Genomic DNA, 26,533 nt, shown 5'->3' with positions numbered 1-26,533 from the left:
ATTTATATTTCCTTGCCACAAGTCAGAGAGCAAGGTGTGATGCCCTATAAACATCAAAGTATATCTCTTTGGAATTCAAAGCAAAGCACAGACAGAAAGCTAAGTTAATTTATACCATCTGACAAGCAATACTTTGAAATTGCAATCTTTGAATGGACATTCTACTGGGGGCCCCCAAAAATTCCTCTAAGTTGCATGGCTATTAGAATAGATTATTCAATTTTATCAGCGGTCCATGCCAAAAATGTAGGACAATCTCTTCCTGTAAACATAATATTTCCCATGTATTGCAAGACCATATTTGGCCTGTAGAAGCAGCATCTTCTATCACCAAAAAAATTGACTAGCTGCAGCTTCTGAAGTTCTTACTTAGATTTTCCTTCATAAGTTTTACTTTAACATCTTAAAGAGCTTGCCTCTGTTGAAGATTTACAGACTACCTGCATTTCATTTTGTGGCACTGCAAATATTTGTTTAAAAAATAGAAAACTTTGAATTACTCTGCCCATTATGAACACTATGATTTTCTCAACCATCTTGTAAGATACCAATACTATTAAGATGTTGTGCTAAAAGTAGCTGAAAGGGATACAGCTGGTTAACAGCACAATATAAGAATAGATAAATGGCATTTCTGAGGTAGTGTTTTTTAGCAACAATAATATTTACCGCAAAGAAATAAACTCAGTCTGCCAAAATCTGAAAAATGGCTCTCAAAATCCAAGGTATACAATATCAAGTCTGAAAATAGCATACACTATTTAAAGCAGGATTAACACATAGCACTTTCCTATCAGTTTTTAAAATCTAACTTTAGACATTTCAGCAAAAACTTTGGAATTAGGTAAAAATTGTAGAGTGATCCACCAAACCAAATATTTCAATGGAACATAAACTGGAGATGCCATCATTTCTAAATAGGTTTTCTTCTTTGTGGTCTTGGTCTGTATTCTGATCTAGCTGCCCAAACAGAAAAAGCAAGGATGCTATACACTTTTGATGGTAGATACTTCATTCAGGTCAAATAATTAAATAAAATATGACAATTGTTCCTCCTTATGGGCAAGATTTCAAGTAATGCTTAATGTCATTTCAGTACTGACTCCAGGCTTCCCCTACCCAGTGTCTTTGCTCATGCACATAATCCTAAGGGAGTGAGTGATCAGTCTATTATGAAAATAGGCTAAATATTGAGGAGGAGGGATGTTTTACCGGGTCACGCTCTTCTCCTCTATTGAAATAGACAGAACAGGCTCTGGGTAAAGAATCTGTAGATATGGCATGTCACTAAGAGGTTTAAACTGAATTATGAAGGGCAACCAATACCAAGGCCCTTTATATGCATTCTCCCCCCTCAGCCTTTCCAATTGTGGTAGATTTGACTCCAAAAACTTCAAGTGTAAAAGCATCTATTTTTCAGGAAGTTAAGCAGAGGGGCCCTGAGAAACACCACATAGCAATTCATACCTCATCAAGGTTGAGGATTACCTGGAACAAGAATTGTGGAAGTTTTATTAGGAGTTTCCCCCCAGTGCTATTAGGGGAGCAAACGTATTTTAGCACATGTTGATAGAGGGTTGGGAACACTTAAGGCTACACAGAGTTTGTTCCTAACCAGCATTTTAAATCTATGCATGCTTTACATGCATAAGAGATAGGAGTGCTATTTTGTCTCACGATGAAATAGGACCACGGACAGAGCACAGAAGGAATCACTGAATAATCACTAGTTTAAACAATCTTCCATTTCCTTAGCATCTTAATCCGGAAAGTATGGGGAAAAGATTGGTTCTGGGTCCCTCAAGTGTTTTGTGGATTCTCTACTACAAATACGCTATGAATCTAGAAGGACATGGGGAGAAGAACCTACCTATTTGACAGCAGACTGAACTTGCCATTAAACTAGAGAGCCTCCCCCCCACCAACTTCCATTTAAAAAGCAGGAGGTGAGCACCCTTCCACCCCCGCCTCACAATCCCCACCTGCTACTAATGAAAGTGAGCAGAGCTTGAGAAAGAGTTGCAGGGAGAAAAGCAGTAGATGGGTGAACATTTCAACACATTTACCTCTATGATGTTTTCCCTGGGTAAATAAAAAAAGACAGGTCTGGCACTGCTACGCCAACAATTGGCTTATTTTAAGAAGTTATTCTCCAAAAGCAACCAAAACAATGGAGAAGGTCCCAAAGCATTTGAGTAACAAACAAGATCACCTGAACTTGACCCTCCTGTTGTTTTGGGACTACAATTCCCATCATCCCTGACCACTGGTCCTGTTATCTAGGATTGATGGGAGTTGTAGTCCCAAAACAGCTGGAGGGTCAAGTTTGGCCACCACTGCCCTAAAGCAATGGAAATGTATAAAAAGTGATTTATGAGTCAACAGTTTAAGACTACATATAAAATGAACATAAACAAACATGAATGATAGCCACTATTGTGTGACGATTACACTTTCTCCAAACAGTACAGATGTTAGAGATGTTTCAGCAGAAACAAAATTGGCCTTGTAGTTGACAGCTGTAGATCCCCCTAGAGCCTCTCGTTTTATTTTTCCAAATTGTATTCATTTTTTTCAACTTAATTATATATAAATAATAGAGTCTATTATGTCATTCATTTGAATGGAATCAAAAATGATAAAGGAATAAATTACCATTATAAATTTATTGCATGATATAGTTCTTATATAAGACCTTTAATGACTAGAGTTACACCACAAGGGATTTGTTGCTCCAAAGACTGTAATTTAAAAGGATACTTTATTATAAGTCCTTCCAGCATAGAATAAAAAGTTTGTATAAAGTAAAAATACAAACCTATAATCCAACTATGTTGTTGCTCAAAATATGCCATTGCTGCTCACAAAATGAAGCATAACTGAAATTCAATATAGGGGGAACCAGCTGCCAATCCATATCTCACCAAAAGATGTGACTCTCAAATATGCTATTACTCAAGCAGAAAAATTATACATTAGTAGAACTACTACCTGAAAAGAAACTCTATCTTTATATCCACTATTTTTGAGATAAAATTGTTTATGAAAATGCAAAAACAGCTAAATTCATTTTGTCATTTAAACCAGCAAGGGAAATTGTGTTTAAGTTGTGCATCCAAAAGACTACTCATTGGGAAAGTTCAAGAATACTGTATGTTAACAGAATAAATTATTTCTGTTAAAAACAACCAATTAAATCAGAAGGCTTGTGATAATATTCCAGAAAATGCATGGTTAATGAAGTTTCTGAATTTCTAGTATGACTCTCAGATTTGTGCTCAGTAATCCTCAAAAAGAGGTCTTGTGATCTGACCAACAAATAATTTTGAACATGGACACATAATGGCATATACAACATAGAGATGTAATAATTAAAGATTTCAATACACTTTTTTATTATCAACAGGAGGAAAACAATCTTTCAAACTTTGTGGACAACATATACAATGACCACACCTATAGTGACCATCTGGATAATTTAAACACAGTTCCATATGCATAATATCTGATTTTTATTTATTTATTTATTTTATTTATACCCCACCCTCCCCGGCCAAGACCGAGCTCAGGGCGGCTAACATCAGGTATAAAAACATTTGATTAAAATGCAACTTAAAAACAAGATTAAAATACAACTTAAAATGCAGCCTCATTTCAGTGGAAGCCCAGATCAAAAACTGTTTGGGGGGAGAAAACGTCAAATCTTCACCAAGGCCAACTATCCAGACTAGTCCTACGTGGGCCAGAAAAGCCAGGGTAGTCCCCAAACAGGGGTTCCATCACAGAAAGAAAAGGAAAGAGGGTGAGGGGATCAGGCTGATTCCAAGCCAAAGGCCAGGCGGAACAACTCTGTCTTACAGGCCCTGCAGAAAGAAATCAGATCCTGCAGGGCCCTGGTCTCATGAGACAGATAATTCCACCAGGCCAGAGCCAGTGCTGAAAAGGCCCTGGCCCTGGCTGAGGCTAATCTGACTTCCTTAGGACCCGGGACCTCTAGAGTGTTGCCATTTGTGGACCCTTAAGGTCCTCCGTGGGGCATACCAGGAGAGGCGGTCCCGTAGGTACGAGGGTCCTAGGCCACAAAGGTCAAAACCAGCACCTTAAACCTGACCCTGTACTCCACCAGGAGCCAGTGCAGCTGGAAAAGCACTAGGTGAATGTGGTCCCGCGGCAAGGACCCCCTTAAGGAGCCTTGCCGCAGCATTCTGCACCTGCTGGTGTTTCTGGGACAACTTCAAGGGCAGCCCCACGTAGAGCGAGTTACAGTAATCAAGCCTGGAGGTGACTGTCGCATGGATCACTGTGGACAGATCAGGGCGGGAAAGGTAAGGGACCAACTGTTTGATATGGCGGTGATGGAAAAATGCCGCCTCTGCAGTAGCTGCAACCTGCGCCTCCATGGAGAAGGAGGCATCAAAGGTTACACCCAAACTCTTGACAGAAGGCACTGGCACAAGTTGAGCCACCGCAAGAGATGGGAGTTGGCCCCACAACCCCATGACGTCCCAACCCAGTCAGAGGACCTCTGTCTTTGAAGGGTTTAACTTCAACCGGCTCCCACGCAGCCATCCAGCCACAGCTTCCAGACATCTGCTCAGTGTGTCTGGGGCCGATTCAGGATGGCTGTCCATCAACAGATAGAGCTGGGTGTCATCAGCATATTGATGACAACCCAGCCCGAAACTCCGGACAATCTGGGCAAGGGGGCACATAAAGATGTTAAAAAGCATCGGGGAAAGGATTGCACCCTGCGGCACTCCACACCCCAAGGGATGCCGTGACGACATCTCCTTCTCTAGCGCCACCCTCTGTCCCCGACCTGAGATAAAGGAACGCAGCCATTGTTGGACTGTGCCCTGAATCCCCGTGTCGGCAAGGTGGTGGTCCAAAAGATTGTGATCAACCATGTTGAAGGCTGCTGACAAGTCTAAAAGAATCAGCAGTCCCAACCCGCCTAGGTGCAGTTGTCTACAGAGAGCATCTGTTAGGGCGACCAGAGCTGTCTCGGTCCCATAACCAGGGTGAAAGCCAAACTGGAATGGATCCAGAGCCGATGTTTCTTCCAGAAACCTACCAAGCTGTTCAGCAACCGCTTTCTCAATTACGGTACCTTACCCAGGTACGAAAGATTCGAAACTGGGTGGTAAGACACTAATAATAATTTATCATTCTCCAAAAGAGATATCTGAAGCCAAACAAATTTTGTATTTTTTATTTTAAAGCAAATGTGTTCCTGGTTTGAGACATTTGTTCTGCAAATATGTAACAAGAAGTAGAGCAAGAGCTGAGTTCAGGCACCTTCTACTATGCATAGAAACTCTGATATTTTATCATTTGTACTTTATTTTATCCCCTGCCTTTCTGCCAAAATGGCATTCAAGGGAGCTTACAAAACTCCTGAACAGCTCTGCCTCCTAGAAAAGTTTAAAATGAGACAACAATCAGGTTACAGCTCAACACAGTTGCACACCTTCTTGCATGCCACCTGTGGTCACATTTATAAATTCTGTATTATTCTTTTGCACTTATCTTTTTAGATGATTGACAAATTTTATATGCAAAACCCCCTTTACTTATGAATGATTGTTGATTGATGCCACCAACTACAGTATAACTTTTGGATTCTTAAGCCAAGCTCAGCTTACAGAAAGCCTCAATACATTCCAAGGCAGCTAATATAGCCAGCAATGCAAAGTCTACATTTCCAACATACTAATTCCATATTATACCCACATTTTGATTCACCTCAAAAAAATTATATGCTTTTTTTTAGGAATCGTACAAAAAATTGCACATCATAAGCTTTTCATAATGTTCTAGTGACCTATCCACCCCAAATTACTTTTAAAACCTTATTTTTTAAAGCACAAGTTTGAAAGCCACACTGGTACTTTTCGGATTTTCAACTCCTTATTTAAAACTTCCGTAATAATGTCAAGAATAATCAAGAACAGAGATTCCCATATAATCAGTACAGATTATATGAGACACCTGCATGCATACACAAGAGGAGAACCAATAGATTTCACAAACTGGCCCTGACTTGCTGCAGACTTGCTGCAAACACCTGATTACATGAGACACATTGTACAACCATGGTCCAGAGTACCCCCAGAGATACAATTATTCCTTCCCTTGCTTCAGTTTTCACTAAGCATCGTTTTTCTATGATGTCCAAACTGGCAAACTTTACATACTGCTAGCCTCCCAAATCCAGTTTGCATACACAATGCAAACAACAGCTAGGGAAGAAGGGAAAACAATTTATGGTGCAACCAGCTTGCAAGAGTGGACGAGGGATCCCACATGCCGGCACTCCTGGACAAAACACAGTTTGATATTACATCTGAATCGAGCAACAATGTTCTGGTATTTCAGGTAGAATCTAACTAATGTTTTAAAGTAATAATTATTATTCCTACTCTGTTACCTTTGCCCCATCTTCCTGTTGCTTCACTCATATTGTAAGCTTCAAGACAAGGGCCTATTTTAAATGTGTTGCTTTATAAAGCATGTCCACATCTGGTACTACATAAACAGCATTTAAAATACCAGTCAACGTGTTTAACTTCAATATGGCCCAGAAGTATATGATAGAACTAGACTTTTTCAAGCTTGAGAAATGAACATATAAAACTTCAAAAATGCTGTACACTAACCTCACTGATGGCATTTAGCATGTGTATTAGTCTAACAGAATTTGCATTTTATAAAAACTTAACAGCACAATAGAACAGCATACCTGTAGACAACTATCACAATGATGATGAATTCCCTTCACTGAAATATACATTGGGCAATAGACTTTAATGTGCTGACATCACAATGTTCTTTTATGACAGTCATATCCTTTGACTCTTTCAAGATGCACCAAATATTTGAGTAGTTAGAACCAGGCTTACTAAATAATCTGGGGAGCACAGAAACACACACAAATTTAAATTGCAGAATCAAAACTAAATAGCTAATAGTAATGTTTAACTAAATAGTATTATTAAATTAAACTTAATTTGGCATAAGCTTCCAAGGGTCAAAGAGTACTTCCATCAAGTGACTGAAAACCAAGTCAGTGCGGGAGTAATAATAATAATAATAATAATTTATTATTTGTACCCCGCCCATCTGGCTGGGTCTCCCCAGCCACTCTGGGCGGCTTCCATAAAAACCAAAAATACACTAAAATATCACAGATTAAAAACTTCCCTGAACAGGGCTGCCTTAAGATGTCTTCTGAATGTCAGGTAGTTATTTATTGCTTTGACATCTGATGGGAGGGCGTTCCACAGGGCAGGCGCCACGACCGAGAAGGCCCTCTGCCTGGTTCCCTGTAGCTTTGCTTCTCGCAATGAGGGAACCGCCAGAAGGCCCTCGGCACTGGACCTCAGCGTCCGGGCAGAACGATGGAGGTGGAGACGCTCCTTCAGGTATACTGGGCCGAGGCCATTTAGGGCTTTAAAGGTCAACACCAGCACTTTGAATTGTGCTCGGAAACGTACTGGGAGCCAATGTAGGTCTTTCAAGACCGGTGTTATGTGGTCTCGGCGGCCGCCCCCAGTCACCAGTCTAGCTGCCGCATTCTGGATTAGTTGTAGTTTCCGAGTCACCTTCAAAGGTAGCCCCACGTAGAGCGCATTGCAGTAGTCCAAGCGGGAGATAACTAGAGCATGCACCACTCTGGCGAGACAGTCCGCAGGCAGGTAGGGTCTCAGCCTGCGTACCAGGTGGAGTTGGTAGACAGCTGCCCTGGATACAGAATTGACCTGCGCCTCCATGGACAGCTGTGAGTCCAAAATGACTCCCAGGCTGCGCACCTGGTCCTTCAGGGGCACAGTTACCCCATTCAGGACCAGGGAGTCCTCCACACCAGCCCGCCCCCTGTCCCCCAAAAACAGTACTTCTGTCTTGTCAGGATTCAACCTCAATCCATTAGCCGCCATCCATCCTCCAACCGCCTCCAGGCACTCACACAGGACCTTCACCGCCTTCACTGGTTCTGATTTGAAAGAGAGGTAGAGCTGGGTATCATCTGCATATTGATGAACACCCAGTCCAAACCCCCTGATGATCTCTCCCAGCGGCTTCATATAGATGTTAAAAAGCATGGGGGAGAGGACGGAACCTTGAGGCACCCCACAAGTGAGGGCCCAGGGGTCTGAACACTCATCCCCCACCACCACTTTCTGAACACGGCCCAGGAGGAAGGAGCGAAACCACTGTATAACAGTGCCCCCAGCTCCCAGCCCCTCTAGACGGTCCAGAAGGATGTTATGGTCGATTGTATCAAAGGCCGCTGAGAGATCCAGCAGAACTAGGAAACAACTCTCACCTTTGTCCCTAGCTCGCCGGAGGTCATCAACCAGCGCGACCAAGGCAGTTTCAGTCCCATGATGAGGCCTGAATCCCGATTGGAAGGGATCCAAATGGTCCGCATCCTCCAGGCGTGCCTGGAGTTGTTCAGCAACCACGCGCTCAATCACCTTGCCCAAGAAAGGAAGATTTGAGACTGGGCGATAGTTGGCCATACTGGCCGGGTCTAAAGATGGTTTTTTAAGAAGCGGTTTAATGACCGCCTCTTTCAGCGGATCTGGGAATGTTCCCTCACAGAGGGAAGCATTCACCACCCCGCAGAGCCCATCGCCCAGCCCTTCCCGGCTTGCTTTTATTAGCCAGGATGGGCAAGGATCCAGGAGACAGGTGGTTGGTTTCATGCGTCCAAGCAGCCTGTCCACATCCTCGGGGGTAACGGATTGAAATTGATTCCATGCAACTTGACCAGACAGAGCTCTAGCACTCTCCCGCCCCGGCACTGCTCCCACGGTGGTGTCTAGCTCCCTCCGAATATGAGTGATTTTATCTGCAAAAAACTTTGCAAAATCGTTGCAGGAGATCTTGGGGTCTTTACAAGGCCCCGGTGGTAAAGGTGGTTCCGTTAAATTACGAACCACCTGAAAGAGTCTCCTGCTACTATTTTCTGCAGATGCAATAGAGGCGGTGAAGAAAGTCTTCTTCGCCGTCGCTATCGCCACTTGGTAGGCTCGACGTTGAGCTCTAACCTGTGTCCGGTCAGATTCAGAGTGAGTTTTTTGCCACCGACGCTCTAGCCGTCTCAGCGATTGTTTCATCGCCCTCAGCTCCGAAGAAAACCACGGAGCTGTCCGGGCTCCATGCAATCGGAGAGGGCGCTTCGGAGCCAGACAGTCGATAGCCCTGGTTAACTCCGCATTCCAGCGGGCCACCAGGGAATCAGCTGAAAGGCCATCAACATGGGATAAAGCATCCCCTACCACTCTCTGGAAACCATTTGGATCCATTAAGTGGCGGGGGCGGACCATCCGAATTGGTCCCACCTCCCTGCAGAGGGGATGGGTCGCAGAGAAGTCCAGTTGCACCAGGAAGTGATCTGACCATGGCACTTCTTTTGTTTCATGCTGTGGTTAACTGACCACAGATGACAAACTCACATCCCAACAGCAATCACGGTCACAACTGTATGATTAGCTACCTCCCCGCACCTGCCCACCCATCCACATTAAAAGGTTAGGCATTTCCTTGATTTTAACAAACCTGAAAGATGTGAATCAAATGTAAACAAATGTAATACCAACAGCTAAAGTCACTAACCAGCCCAGAACTACCAGAATCTCTATACAATGAGTTGGATCCAGACCTGGTGTTCTGTGAAGAGAAAAGCTCCTTCCATTTGTGGAAGTCAATCAGGTCCAGCAAACATTCCTGGTAGAAGAAAGGGGGGGGTTGCTTTTACCAGTTCTCCCTTCCCCCTGCAGCCCCTTGTGCCACCTCACACCTTGTTCTGGAGGGTCTGCCAAACTTTTTTCAAAGAGGGCCAGATTTGATAACGTAAACATGAGTGAGGGCCAAGCAAAGTTGTTGAGCTTTTTTAAGGATTTTACCCCAGAACATATACTGCCATGGGGGCCAGACTGAATCGACCGGTGGGCCACATTAGGCTCCCAAAACAAACTCTGGACATGCCTGCGAGTCTGGAGCAGATTTTTAGGAGCTGCAAGAGACATCAGCAAAACCCACCTCTCCCTCTCTTGCCACCATTGCCTTCGGTCAGCAGAAGTGTCTAGCTATTGGACTCAACTCTGTGTTAACCAAAATGTGTAATAACTGCCTTCATCAAATTCTATAATGGGTTGGAACCATTTCTCCAAAACTTTGCAAAATGGTTTCTTCAGCTAGAAAATGAAATTTCCAAGAAGCAGTGGTCCCATGTTGTTGAAAAGAAAAAATGAAGCTTCAATAAAGCAGCACCCAATACCAAATAAAAGTGAAAAATTTTAGTTTGGTCAGTTATGTATCACTTGATCTATATTCATCCAAACTGCAAGTGATACAAACTAATCTATACATTGCAAAAGATCTTAACTGCTGAAAAGGATAGTATTCATTTAACTATATTTAGAGTGTTGAGATAATCAAACAGAATGCATCCCAAAGAAACTGTATTACAAGGAGATAGCAGAATCTTCAGTTCCAACATTTTCCAAAGTAATGGACTGAAATGTTAACTGAGATCTTGATATAATATGAACATGCATTTTATCCCTGGTCATCATGTTTAACCCCCAAAGGCCCAATGATACCAATGTTTTGTTGAAAATTTCTTTAAAGGCATTTCTTCCTACTCATGGATCAAATAATTAGGATGTAAGCCAATACATTAATTTCAAAATGTAATTTTTTAGTCATTTTATTTATAACCCCTTTTCATCACTGTTATTGTTCTATATAATGACAAATCTTAAGTAAGAAAAACAGAAGATGCATTCAAGTTACAGTAACCTTTATACAACTTAACACCAGGAACAAACATGTAATTGTGATTTTAAACAAAAAATTAAATGAATCACAGTACATGAAGAAATTAGTCATCACTCTTAAATACGTATTTAGGGAACTTTTTAAAACTGGTTCCTTCAGACATCTTTCAAAAATTCTGTGACTTAGTGTGAATTAGTTTACACTGACTATGTCAATGTCTAGCATACAGTAAGTTTTAAATAAATGGCTGGGTGGACATTTGTCACACAGGGGAAAAATAAGTCATCAGGATGCTGTATTATGCATGCAAATGGTACAAAGACACTAGCCAAAGTAGTATCAAGAACATTTTCTTGGTTCTAATTTGTTCATATTTCAAACTATTTTGTATCACACTTGTGGCAGTCCAGCAAAGATTATTACAACAGAACAGTAAAGGCACACACCAGCAGTATAACTCATCGCAACAGACATCAATGGACAATAAACATTGTTTTTGGTATGTAGCTGTTGAACTATGTAATTCTTATAAGTCACAGTACTAGAAAATAACGGAAAATTATTCAAGCACACTTGAAATTGAAATTTAATTCACACAGAGAATTACAGTGCATTTCTTCCCAATCACTTCAATACACTAGCAATAAAAACAGCTCTCAGGCTTCGAACTTATCAAGCCACATATATAATGCTACTTAGTTTCTGTAACCAATAATCGTATGTTAGACGGTTCAGGTTACAAGAAAGGAAATTCCGGCTAAACTTTCAGGAGAACTTTCTGACAGTAAGAGCTGTTCAGAAGCTCACGAGACTCTCCTTCCTTGGAGGTTTTTAAGCAGAGGTTGGATGGCTTTAGCTGAGATTCCTGCACTGCAGAGGGTTAGACTAGATGACCCTTGGGTCCCATCCAGCTCTAAGATTCTATGATTCTACACTCTATATATACAATAATCAAGATTTAACAAACTTTTATTTTTCCTGACAATGGCTCTGCTTTCTTACTGCAATAAACCATTGACATGGTTTGCTGCTTCCTAACCAGTCATAATTCCTAAATCTACAGACCATGGTTTCAAGGCTGGTTATCAACCATGGCTTGTTAGGAAGCAACCAACCATGATGTTCTGGATATTAACAGGAAGCAGAGTTTAATTGTTGCTTCCAGACTTTGGGTGGAATCCAACACACATAAGCTTGCCAAATAGAACAATCTCTCCCCCGCCCCATGTGCTGTTTTGGGGGTTCTCCTGATCCCTCTAGTGCCGGTTTCAGAAGCAGAAGCCCGCCCCCCCCCCCCCGGGTTCGTCAGTGAATTCTGTCCCACTTGCACCAGGGAAAAAATGAAACTAGAACAATCAGGCAGCAAGAATCTGCAGGCCGCCCATTCATAGTAAAACCATGATAGGCCTGGCACCATGCTTTAGTGTGATGTGCAGATGCAGCTACCATAACCTACATAAATCTCTTATCAGCCTGCAAAATCTTCAACAAGTCAATTACAGATTCATTAAAAGAGCCAGACAGAGATTGACTGAGAGACAGAGTCCCCACCTCACCTGCAAAAGGGAGTGGGAATAAAGGAAGCAATGAATCACTGGGCAAGGCCTCAAAATTTAGTTACAGTGGCTGGGCACCACTATGGAGAACCATTAAGTAAATAGGTAGTGTTTCAATGAGACACAGACATTGTTATATTCATTTTTATTATTAATCACACCTTTCCCTCAAAGGACATAACAGAATCATAGAATTGTGAAGTTGGAAGGGAACCTGGGGGTCATCTAGCCCAACCCCTTGCTATGCAGGAATCTCAACTAAAGCACCCATGACATGGCTATACAACCTCTGCCTTAAAAACGTCCAAGGAAGGCAATTCCACCACCTTCCGAGGAAGTCTGTTCCACTGTCAAATAGCTCTTATCTCCTTGATCAGAACACCTATACTTCTGCTGAGGCAGCCTAGAATAGCATTAGTGTTTTTTTTGCTGCTGCATCACACTGTTGATTCAAGTTAAGCCTGTGGCCTGCTAAGACCCCTAGCTCCTTTTTGCATGCACTACCGGCAAGCCAGGTGTCCCCTTCTTATATTTGTGCAGCTGGTTCTTCCTGCCTAAGTGCAGAATCTTACATTTGTCCCTATTGAAATTCATTCTGGTAGTTTGGGCCCAGACCTCTAATCTGTTAAAGTCATTTTGAATCCTCATTCCATTTTTAGTGGCATTGACTACCCCTCCCAGTTGGTTGCGATAAAATAGATAGATATGCCCATGCTGCTGTTCAAGGGAACACTATCCAGGGGAGGCAAATAAGTGTCCTCCTGACACAGCATGGCTTTGTTTTGTAACATTTTACCACATCAATACACATTTGAATTGGCTTGGGATAGAAAATATTCCATTACACTATTATGTGAGTTTCAGTGTAATACAACCCTTTTCAATGTTATACTAAATTGCCAGTTTTATGGGATAGTTCTCTACCCCTTGTAACTTCCAATGTCATTAAAAAAAAAGTTTTCTAGGGTGAGAGTTGACCATACCCACATGATTATCAAGCTACAAAAGCACAAGACAAAAGCAGCTGGAAAACCAACCCAGTTTTTACGGTACAAGCCATGGTTTGTTTTGATTTGGGAACAGCTCACCTTTTATTAGGCATGGCCTAACGGTACATGAGGGACGCAGGTGGCGCTGTGGGTTAAAGCCTCAGCGCCTAGGACTTGCCGATCGAAAGGTCGGCGGTTCGAATCCCTGCGGCGGGGTGCGCTCCCGCTGCTCGGTCCCAGCGCCTGCCAACCTAGCAGTTCGAAAGCACCTCCGGGTGCAAGTAGATAAATAGGGACCGCTTACCAGCGGGAAGGTAAACGGCGTTTCCGTGTGCGGCTCTGGCTCGCCAGAGCAGCGATGTCACGCTGGCCACGTGACCCGGAAGTGTCTCCGGACAGCGCTGGCCCCTGGCCTCTTAAGTGAGATGGGCGCACAACCCCAGAGTCTGTCAAGACTGGCCCGTACGGGCAGGGGTACCTTTACCTTTACCTAACGGTACATACAAACCAGTCCACTGACTCAGTTCAGACATTACATCACAACCATGGTTAGGCCACATGCTTTAATTTCACAGTGGCTTCCTCCACTTCCTTGCCACGCTACCTGTGTCAGGTGTAGCCTGCAGTAGCTATCCAAATCAGGGAAACGTTGGTTCTGCAATCAATAACTTGCCTCCAAACCAACATGAGAAATCCTTTCCAAGTAGTGACTTCTGTTCTAGTTATGATATCAAACTATAATTACCAGAAACTGCAGGAGGGAATCTGAGCACATAATAAAGCATGTTCTAAAGCCCAAGACATCTAAACTAGGCCACTTTCCAGTACGTTTCCGAGCACAATCCAAAGTGTTGGTGTTGACCTTTAAAGCCCTAAATGGTCTCGGCCCAGTATACCTGAAGGTGTGTCTCCACCCCCATCGTTCAGCCCAGAAACTGAGGTCCAGCTCCGAGGGCCTTCTAGCAGTTCCGTCTCTGTGAGAAGTGAAGCTACAGCGAACCAGGCAGAGGGCCTTCTCAGTAGTGGCGCCCGCCCTGTGGAACACCCTCCCATTAGATGTCAAGGAAATAAACAACTATCTGACTTTTAGAAGACACCTGAAGGCAGCCCTGTTTAGGGAAGTTTTTAATGTTTTACTGTATTTTTAATAATCCTCTTGGAAGCCACCCAGAGTGGTTGGAGAGGTCTGGCCAGATGGGCAGAGTATAAACAATAAATTATTATTATTATTATTATTATTATTATTATTATTATTATTATTATTATTATATTTACTAAGTACAATACACATAATAGGCTTCAATTTGAGTAGCATATTATCAGAAACACCAACACAGCAATGATACTCAGGTGGTATAGCCTGCATTAACAACTATAAAGGTAAAGGTAAAGGTACCCCTGCCCGTACGGGCCAGTCTTGACAGACTCTGGGGTTGTGCGCCCATCTCACTTAAGAGGCCGAGGGCCAGCGCTGTCCGGAGACACTTCCGGGTCACGTGGCCAGCGTGACATCGCTGCTCTGGCGAGCCAGAGCCGCACACGGAAACACCGTTTACCTTCCCGCTAGTAAGCGGTCCCTATTTATCTACTTGCACCCGGGGGTGCTTTCGAACTGCTAGGTTGGCAGGCGCTGGGACCGAGCAGCGGGAGCGCACCCCGCTGCGGGGATTCGAACCGCCGACCTTTCGATCGGCAAGCCCTAGGCGCTGAGGCTTTTACCCACAGCGCCACCCGCGTCCCTATTAACAACTATACAGTAATACTAATGACTAATACTTTCTTTAACATTAGTTTTAGTGTGCTGGACAATAATTCCTAACTGAATTACTAAAGGGTTTTGCAATGTGAGTTAGTATCTGTAAGGTGACATGAAGGCTGGCAACATCTCTTGCAGACAACCACAGTGCTTGGAGACTGACAGGTCATATATCCATAGTATTGGCCAGATGAGGAATGACCGCTAGGAGGAGGGCAGAGAGAAGAAACGCCATGGTGCAACTTCAGCAGCACAACTGGATGCTTTTATCTGCCCCAGCTGCAACAAAACATGGCTCCCCCATATCAGTCTCTACAGCCAAAGCAGACAATGCAACTTTCCAACAATTTGACTTCACCCCGTTTCCAACGGTTTGACTTCACTTCCATTGCCTCCTGAGAAATATAGATGCCAACAACAACTAGCATCTGTAATGGAGAGGCCATTTCTGAGTTTGGCATTGCTGAAACCTAGGGAGGCAAACTAACATATGACCTACATCAAACTAAGTTTTATTAAGTAAACATGGCCAGCTACAATTCACTTTGGTTTGGTGAACTGGAAAGGTCAGACTTCTTGATTACCGTAAGTCAGACAACTTTAACATTTGGAATTTCAGTAAAGAAACAGTAATATAGCTTTCAAGGTGTATAGCTTTTCCAGGAACAGCTGAGGCCTCAAGAGTTTTCAAAATAAGATAAAGAGAGGCTATCACACAGAAGAGCTTTGGATTTGTATGAATCAGATAATTCTTCCAGGCTTCAATTAAAATGTGAAAGTCAAGTTCTTGCAGTTAATTTAAGTGCAGAAAGCAGCTGCTTAGAACCTAATCAAAAATAAATTGCTTGACCTTCCTCTGGAAACTTGAGCATCACTGTCAGAGGGAAAACTCACCTCATTCCTTTTTTTTTAATTAAAAAAAGGACAATTTGGGTACTTCCTACACAAATCTAAAAATACTTCTAGAGGATTTGTTTATTTCCCCATTCGAGTTACCTCAAGGTAATGGTCACCTCGGTTTTAATAGGGTATTTTTATGCACATACTCTAGAACCCATTTCATTTCCATCATTGGCGTAAGAAAGTATTTCGGAACAGTTATGCAAGAAGAGCCTGAACTAGTTATTAAACATGTAATATCTACTTGTTAGAAAACTAAGCCTCTCTGGCAATGTGAGTTTTATTCACAAGCCCACCTTATCCCAAAGATAACCTTTTTGTAAGTTATTGTTTTGACACGAGCAATAGTGGCCCATGCAATGAATTAAGTTCATGGCCCAAACATTAAGCACCAATTAAATTCTGAGAGGGGACATGCTTCTACCACCACTAAGTCTTAGCAGTTTAACAGCTTGCAGATAGAAAGGCAGGGGGCCAATACCTCTGCAACAGCAGTTCTCAAACTTTTTTCCTCCACAGATCACTCAAAAATTGGCAGGGGTCTCAGGATACCATTAATATTCTACTAATCAAAGCACACACATATTTTAACAACCATGGTCTAACACAATGAATATGAAGGGGAAACTTTTTTCCGTCTATACCAGCATCATTGTCAAAACCAGTTGCATTACAAAAGCATTTGACCTAGACTGGGGACATTTTTGCCCCTTTGAAAATTGGGCCCAAGTCAGAATGGCCTTGCTCTGAAGTCCAGGGGATGGGGTGGGGGGAGAGATCAAATGTGGATTTTTTTTTTTTACTGTTCTACAACCTTCCCATGGAATACCTGAATGGATCTGATGGACACAGTTTTGAGAATCTCTGCGCTGGAGCAATGGTATCTTCAAGTCAGGTACTATTGCATTCTCTCACCCCAGCCCAAGTTTTGCTTGCAGGGATTAAAGAGAACCTTGATACTCAGATACCAATTATGATCAGGTTTGAGAACTGGTATCATTTCTCAAGAAAGTGGGAATATATTTGTTACCAAGACAGAAGATATACCACATACAATAAAGAAATATTAGCACTGTCTTCAACAGCAACTAAATCATAAGATTGAGCGACAACAAAAAAGTACCAGTGGATAACATATCACGCTTACAGTGCAAACCTAGGCATGTTTACTCAGAAGTTGAATCCTGTGTATTCAGTGGGTCTTGCTCCATAGTATGTGTGCTTAGGATTGTAGCCTTAAAAGACAACAGCTTACTGCAGCGATCCAAACAAAAATATAAACACTACTGTAAATGAACACAAGCATCTTCCATGGGTAACATGGAAATAAGTAGCCAAGGTTTACCTGAAAATTAAGCAAGTAACATGTAGTTGCATCACAAGGTACTAAGAATTTTTTGGAAGTCTCAGAACAGTAAAACACATTTCTAGCCACTGTCTGCTTACACCAAGCATAGAGCTAGAAGTCTTACTCAGCACCAAAAGACATACATTAAAAATTGAACTTCAGCAAGCTAGAATTATTTTTCATATTTGTTTACATGTAAACAAAATTTATGTCACATAAAATATGCTATCATGTTCTATTGCTTACTAGGGAACTTACTGTTCTTATCTTGTGATGTCACTTCCAGTGTAAGACACATAGCAGTTCTTACAGTTTTTTGCAGCTACCAGACACTCTCAGGTAAGTTTGTATTACGATTGCAACATGAAGTCCCACTGAAACTATTGGGACTTAATTCCAATTAAACATGCATAGGATTTTTATACAAGGTGGGCACCAACTATACTGCTAAAATCTGTATTAATCAAAACGTGCATTAAACAAGATGCACAAAGTTTATCTATTTCAGACAACTCAGAGTAGATTCTAAACGATGAACTTTGTTATTCTGCCTTTATCATGATTACACAACAATCAACTCCATCTTGAGCAGTGGTTGTACATAGAGATTATTCAACAATGGAGTCACGTAATTCAGACAATGACAGTCCTTTTGATAATGTGAAGGCTTCAAATTCAGTTTCAATTACTAGGAAATCTTTAACTCTGTACCTTATTAAGTATTTCATTTTCAAGAAGATAGTCTTCTGTTGAGAAACACATGAAAATATTTCTCAGGGGTTTGCATCTTCCAAACTAGGCTGAACTAGTGCCCTCCAATGAATGACAACTGTCTAGATTAAGATGACAAACACTTCAAACGAAACACTGGCTTAGCAAATCAGAAATCTGCACATATATTAAGATTCTGAGCCTTTGTCCATGTTTTGCCATAACTGTACATTTTTTCAGGTGCTTTAAAAGTGAAAGCAGAAAATTTGAGATCCTACATCTCTACTATACAGCCAGAAAGTACTACATTTACACATGCTCTCATACAGTAAAGCAAAAAGTTCTCTCTTTGGAAGTGCTCTGTTTTAGAGGTTACAACATAAAATCAGACAGCCAAAACAAATACAACAAGAGAACATACAGTTTTATAACAAGTGCTGAAGGTTGTGGGAAGCTGGATTAAACTTTTCACGTGACATACAAATTCTCAGTTTTACTGAATACCACCTTGCTTCCCATTGAGTTAAAAAATCAAATACCAATTTGCTTTCTAAAACGGTATTAAACCAATTGCATTCCTTGGTGGCCTTGTAAGCTGAATTAACAAACCACAGACTGACACCTCAGCACAGTAAATAAATGACAATCTGTTCTACCCAACCTAAGAGTGTATACTGGACTTTAGCTGCTATATAACCTCTAACAGTGAGAACTAGGCACATGCAGCCAGAAAAATGAGCATTTTTTCTACTCATGTATTTGAAGCAGCTTTAACAAAAACTTCCAATCAGATTTTTACAACATAGTCTAAAAATACTGACCTAGTATTTTTTTAAAAAATAGGTAGTACACACTACTGGTGTTAAACAATATCTGAAAGCAAGTAGCTTAATAAACTTGGTTCCCATATAAAACTTTGTCTCTTCTCCCTTGAGCTTAAGTTTCCCAAAGTAACGGCCAGCACCAAAATGCCTACCACATCAGTGTTGTTAACATATGCTGTATATCCAACCATTTCAGGTATTGGTTTTCATGCCAATCTGAGCTTCCTATTGTCAGCTTCCTATCTAGGAACGTGTGCAAAAGTGACAATGAGTGCTGCAAGTCTGAGTACTGGAATGGAGAAAGAGAGCAAACACTTCCACTATATATTTCCAAGACTCTTAAGCATTTTAAAATGAAATCCTTAAGAATGTTTGCTGATAATGATATTGCTGACATGTGAAGTGTCTTCTAGATTGGCAGCATCTAATTTCTCAAAAATCTTAACATTTTTCATATGGAAAGTTAATGCTGCCTAGCAAATGCTTAAGGAAAGGGGGAGGGGAACCCAAGCCTCCCCCCACAATGAAAACAAAAGGCAAGAGCCATTCAATACCCTGAGATAAGCACTATAGTCAAAGAGCAATCGCATTTCAAAAATCATGAATATGCAATATTCATTCTTCCAGAATACCATATGTTGTATGAAAGTTCCCCTCTCTCCCTCGCTAACCATAATTCCGAGTAAAATAAGAGAGCTTTAATCATTTCATAAACTGTATAATTGCTACATCTTGTGGCTACATAGTTTAATGCAAGGAACAAGGGGGGGTAGGAAAGGACAAACAATAAAAAAGACTTGTTTGCACATAACCTTCATACAGATATTCTCTGCAAAACACCCACAACACCCTGCTCTCTCTCACTGTCGTTCTAATACAAGAGGGGTGGAAGAAAGGGGGAGGAAAGGGGGGGAACCATCCAAGATGCGATGGAGGAAAAGGAGAAAGTTGCAGTCATTCTGTACTGGCTTTTAACGTGTCTCCGTCACTTTTGTCGGAAGCCAATGGCTGAAGAAAGTGTCTTTCTTGTATCAAATAAGTGCCTCGATCTTTGTCTCTTTTCCACCATCCTACCTCCATGATGCCAAAAGCGACTCGACCCTTTTTTCCTCCTTCTTCTTCATTTTAAGCAAAACAGCCACGTTCATCATCATCATAACCAACCAGGAAAAGCCAGGAAATTACATATGTATATTTTTATATATAGATCTACAGATAGATATATAAAAGGAGCACCCGCTTCTCTTCCTTCCCAGTAATAAAACCCCACTTTACAATAGGAAGGAAAGAATTAACCATCTCCCGAGGAAAGGAAACCTACGAAATGTTTTCATCTATAAAATTAAAAAAAATAAGCCATTTAAAAACAAAGAGGAGAAAAGAGATCGATGTTAAAAGAGATCGATTGGCCGTGGAACTAGGAAAACATTATGAACATCCACCTCCCTCCCCTCCCAGCAGCAGCTACTGTAAACGACGGCGGGGGTGGGAGGAATTCAAGGCGACATTTTTGGGGGTAAGAGGGGGGGTGCCTCGAATAAATAAAACAGATTAAGGGTTGGGAGGCTTGAGTTTGTGCGAGAAGGCTGGGGGAGGAAAGGTTTCAGGCCGCCCCCCCCCCCACGACTTCGGGAGTAATTTGGGGAGGGGGGCGTCGAGAGAAAGAGATAAGGGGCGCCCAGACCTTCTTCCTCCGTCGGATGCAGAAGAGAAGGAAGACATGTCTCGCCTCGTCTCTTCTCCCTTTGCCCTCGCCGCGCACTCGGCCCCGCAAAGCCTGGGACTGGCCTCAGGCGGCGGCTGCTGCCACCGCCGCCGCCGCTACTGACACGGCCGTGCCCCTCCCTCCCCAAGGGCCCGTTTCCCCCACCGCCGCCGCCGCCGCCGCCGAGCCCGTCATCTTCCTCCTTCCTCCCCTCTCCACCCCCCGGCGGCCGAGGAGAGGCCCCGAGAAGCACCTTCCCCCTGCCCGGTCTCTCGCTCTTTACCTTCCTTGAGCGGCGCGCCGCTGCGGAGCAGGGAGGCCGCCGCCGCCGCTGAGGCCGCCACGGCCGCTGCCGCCGTCGTCGCCGCTGCTGCTGCCGCCGCTGCCGCCGCCGCCGCCGCGGAGCAGCCCTGCAGGCTCGGTGGGGACGTGGAGGAGAGCCGGGACCAAGATGGCGGCCCCTCCAAACTTCCACTGCTACTTTGGACACTCATCAAGCTACTTTCCTGGAGCCCGGCGGCAGCCGCCGGGGGCAGCAGCACTTGGGGGAGAGGAAGAGGCGGCGCGGCGGAGGAGAAGGTGAAGGCGGAGAGGGGGGCGACGCGGAGAAGACCAGGAGCCGCCGCTGCTGCTGCTGCTGCGACGCCGTCGTCTCCTCCGCCGCCGTGGTCATGGCCGGGGGTGGGGCGCCGCGGGAAGGGAAGGGCAGCGGCGACCCCACGCGCGGGGACGCGGCGGAGGTGGGGGGAGTCTCCGTGGGGCGTCGCGGGGAGGAGGAATGGGGCTCCCGCGCCCTCCAAGCGGGAGGAGGAGGAGGAGAAGCCGCGGCTCGGGCCGGAGCAAGCTGCCCGCACCTCTGCACTGCGTCGCCTCAGAGCGGCGGCGGCGGCGGCGGCGGCAGGAGCCACTGTGAGGCGGGGGCGAGGAAGGGGAAGCCTCTCCGCCAGCCTAAGCTGCTCCCCTGCCGGGAGGGGTCAGGCACACACAACGCCGCTGCCGCCGTTGGCGGGCAAATGGCGGGGGGGGGGGGCTTGTCGCCGCCCCGCGGCAGCGTCGGCACCCGCAGCCCGCCTGCGAGAGGGAAGGAGGCACTTTCGCAAGCCGGCATGGGCACCTGCTCCTCCTCCTCCTCCTGCCGCCGCCGCCTCTCCTTCCTCACAGCAGCAGGCCGTAGCGCCGCCAGCGACGCGCCCTCTTTGGCCTTCCTCAGAGAGCGGCTACTTACATCACCCGCTCTCCCAAACACACACTCGGGAGAGAGAGAGAGAGAGAGAGGGAAACAAGGCCCTCCTCCTCCTCCTCCCTGGTGGCGGTTTACACCTCTCGGCCCCTCATGCCGCACATAATACCGCAGCGCGCACACGGCCATGGGCGCCCTCGGCGGAACCATCTTCCGCCTGAGCGCCTCACGCCGGTTCCATCACCCCATTATAAGCGTCCAGAGTCGTCGTCAACTTATAGGAGCCAAGGGCTAAGGGGGCTTCGACGCTCCCCTCACCCAATAAAATATTCGAGGGTAATTCCCATTCAGATAGTTGTCATGTGTTCGGTTATGTGAGGTGGGGCTTACTTTCCACCCTACCCCCCCCCCAAAATATTCAAGTTGACACCCCTGGAACATACCTAGGGGTTGGACCCCAGCAAAGGTGCCGGTCCAGGAGGGTGCGCAGAAATCACACCCCTCTGCTCTGGCTTGGAGCAGTAACCGGCTTTGGGCACTCCAAATTTCAGCGGCGCCCTAAAATTTGGCACCCCCAGACTCTCGTGCTCCGTCCTACAGCGTCATCGAGGCACCCCATGCGGTGCAGCGCCTGGTGCAGCCGCACTGCCCTAAAACCACCTCCTGTTTGGAGTGGCTAGAAGCCCACCGGTACCCAGGCACATAGGAGTCAACTCCGAGGGACTGGGGTCCATTCAGCCCCCCAAAAAAATTTGAGGGGGCTGCCCCTCCCAGTTGATGGGCATTGCCGTTCAAATGGTGTGCGTGATCAATTACCTGCACGCACACCAATATTTTATTCAAGTTGGCACCACTTCCCGGACTACTCCGGGTGGTCAGTATTTTGGCGCAAGGGACAGAGGGAGTGCTGATACAGCTCCTTGCCAAGAATGCAAAGGAGCCTAGGTACACCTCTGGTTGGAAGGGACCTCGAGGGTCATCTAGTCCAACCCCCTGCCATGCAGGAATCTTTTTGCCCATCGTGGGCCTCAAACCCAAGATCTTGATGTCAAGAGTGTCTTGCTCTACCAACTGAGCAGTCTTGGAATCCGCAGCCACCAGATGTGCTTCACAGATGCTCTAAGTCAGGGTGGTTTTTTTCCAGAGGCTAGGAAGCAAGCTGTGCCGAACGGAGCCTGGGGCCTGCTTCAGAATAAACATGTGCAGGAATGACCTGAAGAAGGTCCTACACTTTCACAAGAGAAAAGGTGGAACTATGTTCCAAAGGCACCATATACTAAATGTTGTGGGTGGCAAAGGGAGGCTGTCGCTTTCATGCCCTGCTTGCCACAGGAAACAGGATGCAAAATCTCATCCAGTAAAGCAACTCGACTCGCTACTAAACTTGCACCAAAATGGAAGGATCTGTTGTTCTGTTTTCAAGATTTATATCCTATTATCAAAGCCTCCAGACTGCTAGGTATTTTCTTCTTTACAAACAAATAAACACCTCTGAAATTAAGACAATGAAAAAAAGCTGCAAAGAAAACACAGATCTAATTCAAGGGGGAATACCAGAATCATAAAAGCAATGAAAGGCCATTAAAAACTCAAGTGCAGGACAAACTTTGCCAGACACTCATTAAATAACAAAGGCTGCTGGGAGGGAGTTCCACTGTTGGGTTATTTTCAGTGGTGGTACCCATTCTCCAATTGGTACCCTATATATAGCATAACAAGGTAGACTCATTGGAGAAGGTAGTCCTTTGGGTACCCTGATCTCAAGCCATTTAAGGATTTAAAAGGCAAAGTCAGTAACTATAATCAGGCCTGGATGCAGACTGATAACCGGTGAACCTCCTGGCATAGTATGTTTGCAGCATTAAATGCCAGTGAACAGTCCTGCTGCTGTCACATTTTCAACCAGCGACAGTTTCTGGGCAGTCTTCAAGGGCAATAATCCAGCAAGGATGTTTCTAGAATCTAGAGTACAGATTGCTATCACTCTCCAGGAAGGTAAACAGTTGGTACCCCAGCTGATGATAAAAGGTACTGCAAGCTACTTTATAGAAGTTAAAATGACTTCTAGAGCAAGAAATCTGTGGGCAAGTATTTTGATTATATACTTGCACTCTTAACATGCCTGTGCTTGACGATCCTCCCCAATCTACCTACTGATTCCCATTAGATATGCACACCTCCAGCCAGATCGGACACCTTCATTCCTTGCTACTGAACCTCAGTATGCACACACAGAAATATACTGCTATACTGTTGTGCATTGGGGGCAGGGGGAGGAACGGGGACTTAGCCTGCATGGTGCCTGGGTGCGTCCCTTCTAATTCCTGGAGTCCTGGATCTTTTTGAACTAGCCAGTCACGTTCCTTTGTATGAGAATGGTCATAGTTGCCACTTAAGGACCAACGTCACCAAATAAGTGATGGAGCCATCTAGCAGGCAAACCTGTGCTGATAGAATACATTTCTGGCAATCAGTGCAACCTATGTGCATTCGTGCTGTGCGGAACCTCACAACCAGATATGTGTGGTGCAACCGCTTACAGTGATGCACAAACTTCACAGTAGTCATTAAAAGTCTGCAGAAATTTACTTGTGGGATGCAGAGTTGCGGGAAGGCAATTATCTGCCTACCAGTCTCTTTAACCTACCGATCCTACTCTTTCCACCTGCTTTTCCACCTAGCAGCCTAGGGCCTAACCTACTCACAGCCAGCCTTCCCTTCCTCCATCCTCATGCTGCAGGTCTGAACCTGGAGAGGCCTAGCCACACCCATGCCCTACTGACCACAACTGCCTCAACTGGGTAAGGCAGCAAGGGACTCTTTTCCTGTCTTCTTGACCATTATAAAGGTTACCTCTGCACTAAGGCACCATATATTTAAAGCACATGTCCCCACCTAAAGAATCCTGGAAACTGTAGCTTGTTAAAGCTGCTGGGAATTGTAGCGCTGTGGAGGGTAAGCTACAGATCCCAGGATTTACCGAGACAGGTACATGCAGGCAAAAGCCCCACCCCACTATAATTTCACAAAACCATCACAGCAGCCGGTCAGAGAGATACAGACAAGATGTACTTTCTCCCCCGCCCCCCATCCCCAACCATCTGAGTTTAGACAAATCTCAAAGGCAGAGAAAGTCTGTCTCACACTCACCATTCTTGCTCCATTCTGGGCAGGAAGGAATTGTCCCTGATTCACCTACAGCAATTGCCTTTTTATTGGAGCTATTGTCGCAGGTGGAACTAGGATTTCTATTTTGGACCCTGTCCTTTCCCAAACTTACAAATCTGCCAGCTATGAGTGTGAAAAATGCTTTACCCAGGCTTCCTCAACCTCGGCCCTCCAGATGTTTTTGGCCTACAACTCCTATGATCCCTATCTAGGAGGACCAGTGGTCAGGGATGATGGGAATTGTAGTCTCAAAACATCTGGAGGGCCGAGGTTGAGGAAGCCTGGCTTTACCTGTCTGCATTTTAAAGAAAGTATCAGCCTGAGCTCTGTAATTCCAGAGCTATTCTGACTATAGGTGAGCTGCAGAATTTAGCTCTGTTTCTTTCTGGCTAACCACATTATATTTCCAAAATGCTGCAGCCACCACCCAGGCAGTTGGGTCTTGGCTTCCAAGCTGAAAAAGTATATTCTGTGCTAGGGATGGGGTACCTCTGGCCCTCCAGTTCTTGTTGGACTACAACACGCATTATCCCTTGACCATTGGTCATGCTGGCTGATGGGAGTTGTAGTCCAACAACATCTCGAGATTCACCCATCCAGGTTCTAGAGAGAATTCAGCTCACTAGGAAACATCATCATGAAGCAATTCAGTAGAAAAGAGCTGTCTTGAACTTTTATATGAAAAAGTGGAATAGAATTTTTTTTAATGTATACAGTGGTACCTCGGGTTACATACGCTTCAGGTTACATACGCTTCAGGTTACAGACTCCGCTAACCCAGAAATAGTACCTCGGGTTAAGAACTTTGCTTCAGGATGAGAACGGAAATCGCGTGGTGGCGGCAGCAGGAGGCCCCATTAGCTAAAGTGGTGCTTCAGGTTAAGAACAGTTTCAGGTTAAGAACAGACTTCTGGAACGAATTAAGTTCTTAACCCGAGGTACCACTGTATAAAGCATGGTAACTCAAGCAGCCATTTCCCAATAGCCAACCAAGAAGAATCTTTCACCTCTTCCATCTCATAAAATTGATAAAACTTCTTGTTTGGGGTCAGTTTCCTAAGTTCCCTCTTCCCCACTCCCCACCTATGGAAGGAAATGAAACTGGCTGGATGTTTGCTCCCAATCCTGCTGGAGACAGCAGGAACTGAACCAAGCCTCTCCTGCCTTCTTAGCTCTCCTTCGAATTCTTTGTTCCTATCATAATTCTTCTTGTGCAATGTGAAAGCCAAGTCTGTAGCTTTCCTTGGCCCGCTCCCATCATTTCATTGTGGGCATCAACCTTTCTATGCTAATGTGGACGGCAGAGTTTAAAGGTTCTGCAGCAAAGGAATCCAGCGTAACAGTTGCACTAGCAGAAACTGGTGCAACAGTTGGTTCTTGTTGTGCCAATCTGTTGCACAATAATCTTGAGTAATGTACTTGGGTTTCCCCTTACACAACAATGTTCCACCGATGCAACAAGTATACAGTAGTGCCAAGTGACTTTAACCTAGCGCTACATTGGCTACAAACCACAGTTACGGTTTTTCTTGATATTATTACGCTCCCATTTGGCCAGCCTTGGATCCTTATAGAAGGGCTCTTGATTCTCATGTTAAGACTTCAAGC

At 44.4% G+C, this 26,533-nt stretch overlaps 1 protein-coding gene across 2 annotated transcripts in view; it reads right to left on the bottom strand.

Moving 5' to 3' along the window:
* The window catches only part of TLK1 (tousled like kinase 1), a 72,060-nt gene extending 50,850 nt beyond the window's left edge, over window positions 1–21,210 (bottom strand). Inside the window, exon 1 of one of the 2 annotated variants that reach the window (XM_079977877.1) lies at window positions 20,861–21,210. In XM_079977877.1, coding sequence (XP_079834003.1) covers window positions 20,861–21,071 — 211 coding nt within the window. In that variant the 5' untranslated portion in view covers window positions 21,072–21,210. Of the gene's footprint in view, window positions 1–20,556; window positions 20,699–20,860 lie in introns of those variants that run through there. The other variant, XM_079977878.1, reaches the window with a different exon arrangement.
* Between the last annotated feature and the right edge of the window lie 5,323 nt (window positions 21,211–26,533).

Source organism: Podarcis cretensis (genome assembly GCF_951804945.1).
Source record: "Podarcis cretensis genome assembly, chromosome: 1".
In the NCBI taxonomy this organism is placed as follows: Eukaryota; Metazoa; Chordata; class Lepidosauria; order Squamata; family Lacertidae; genus Podarcis; species Podarcis cretensis.
The sequence above is the reverse complement of the archived record's forward strand: the minus strand, read 5'-3'. Positions and strand labels throughout refer to the sequence as shown.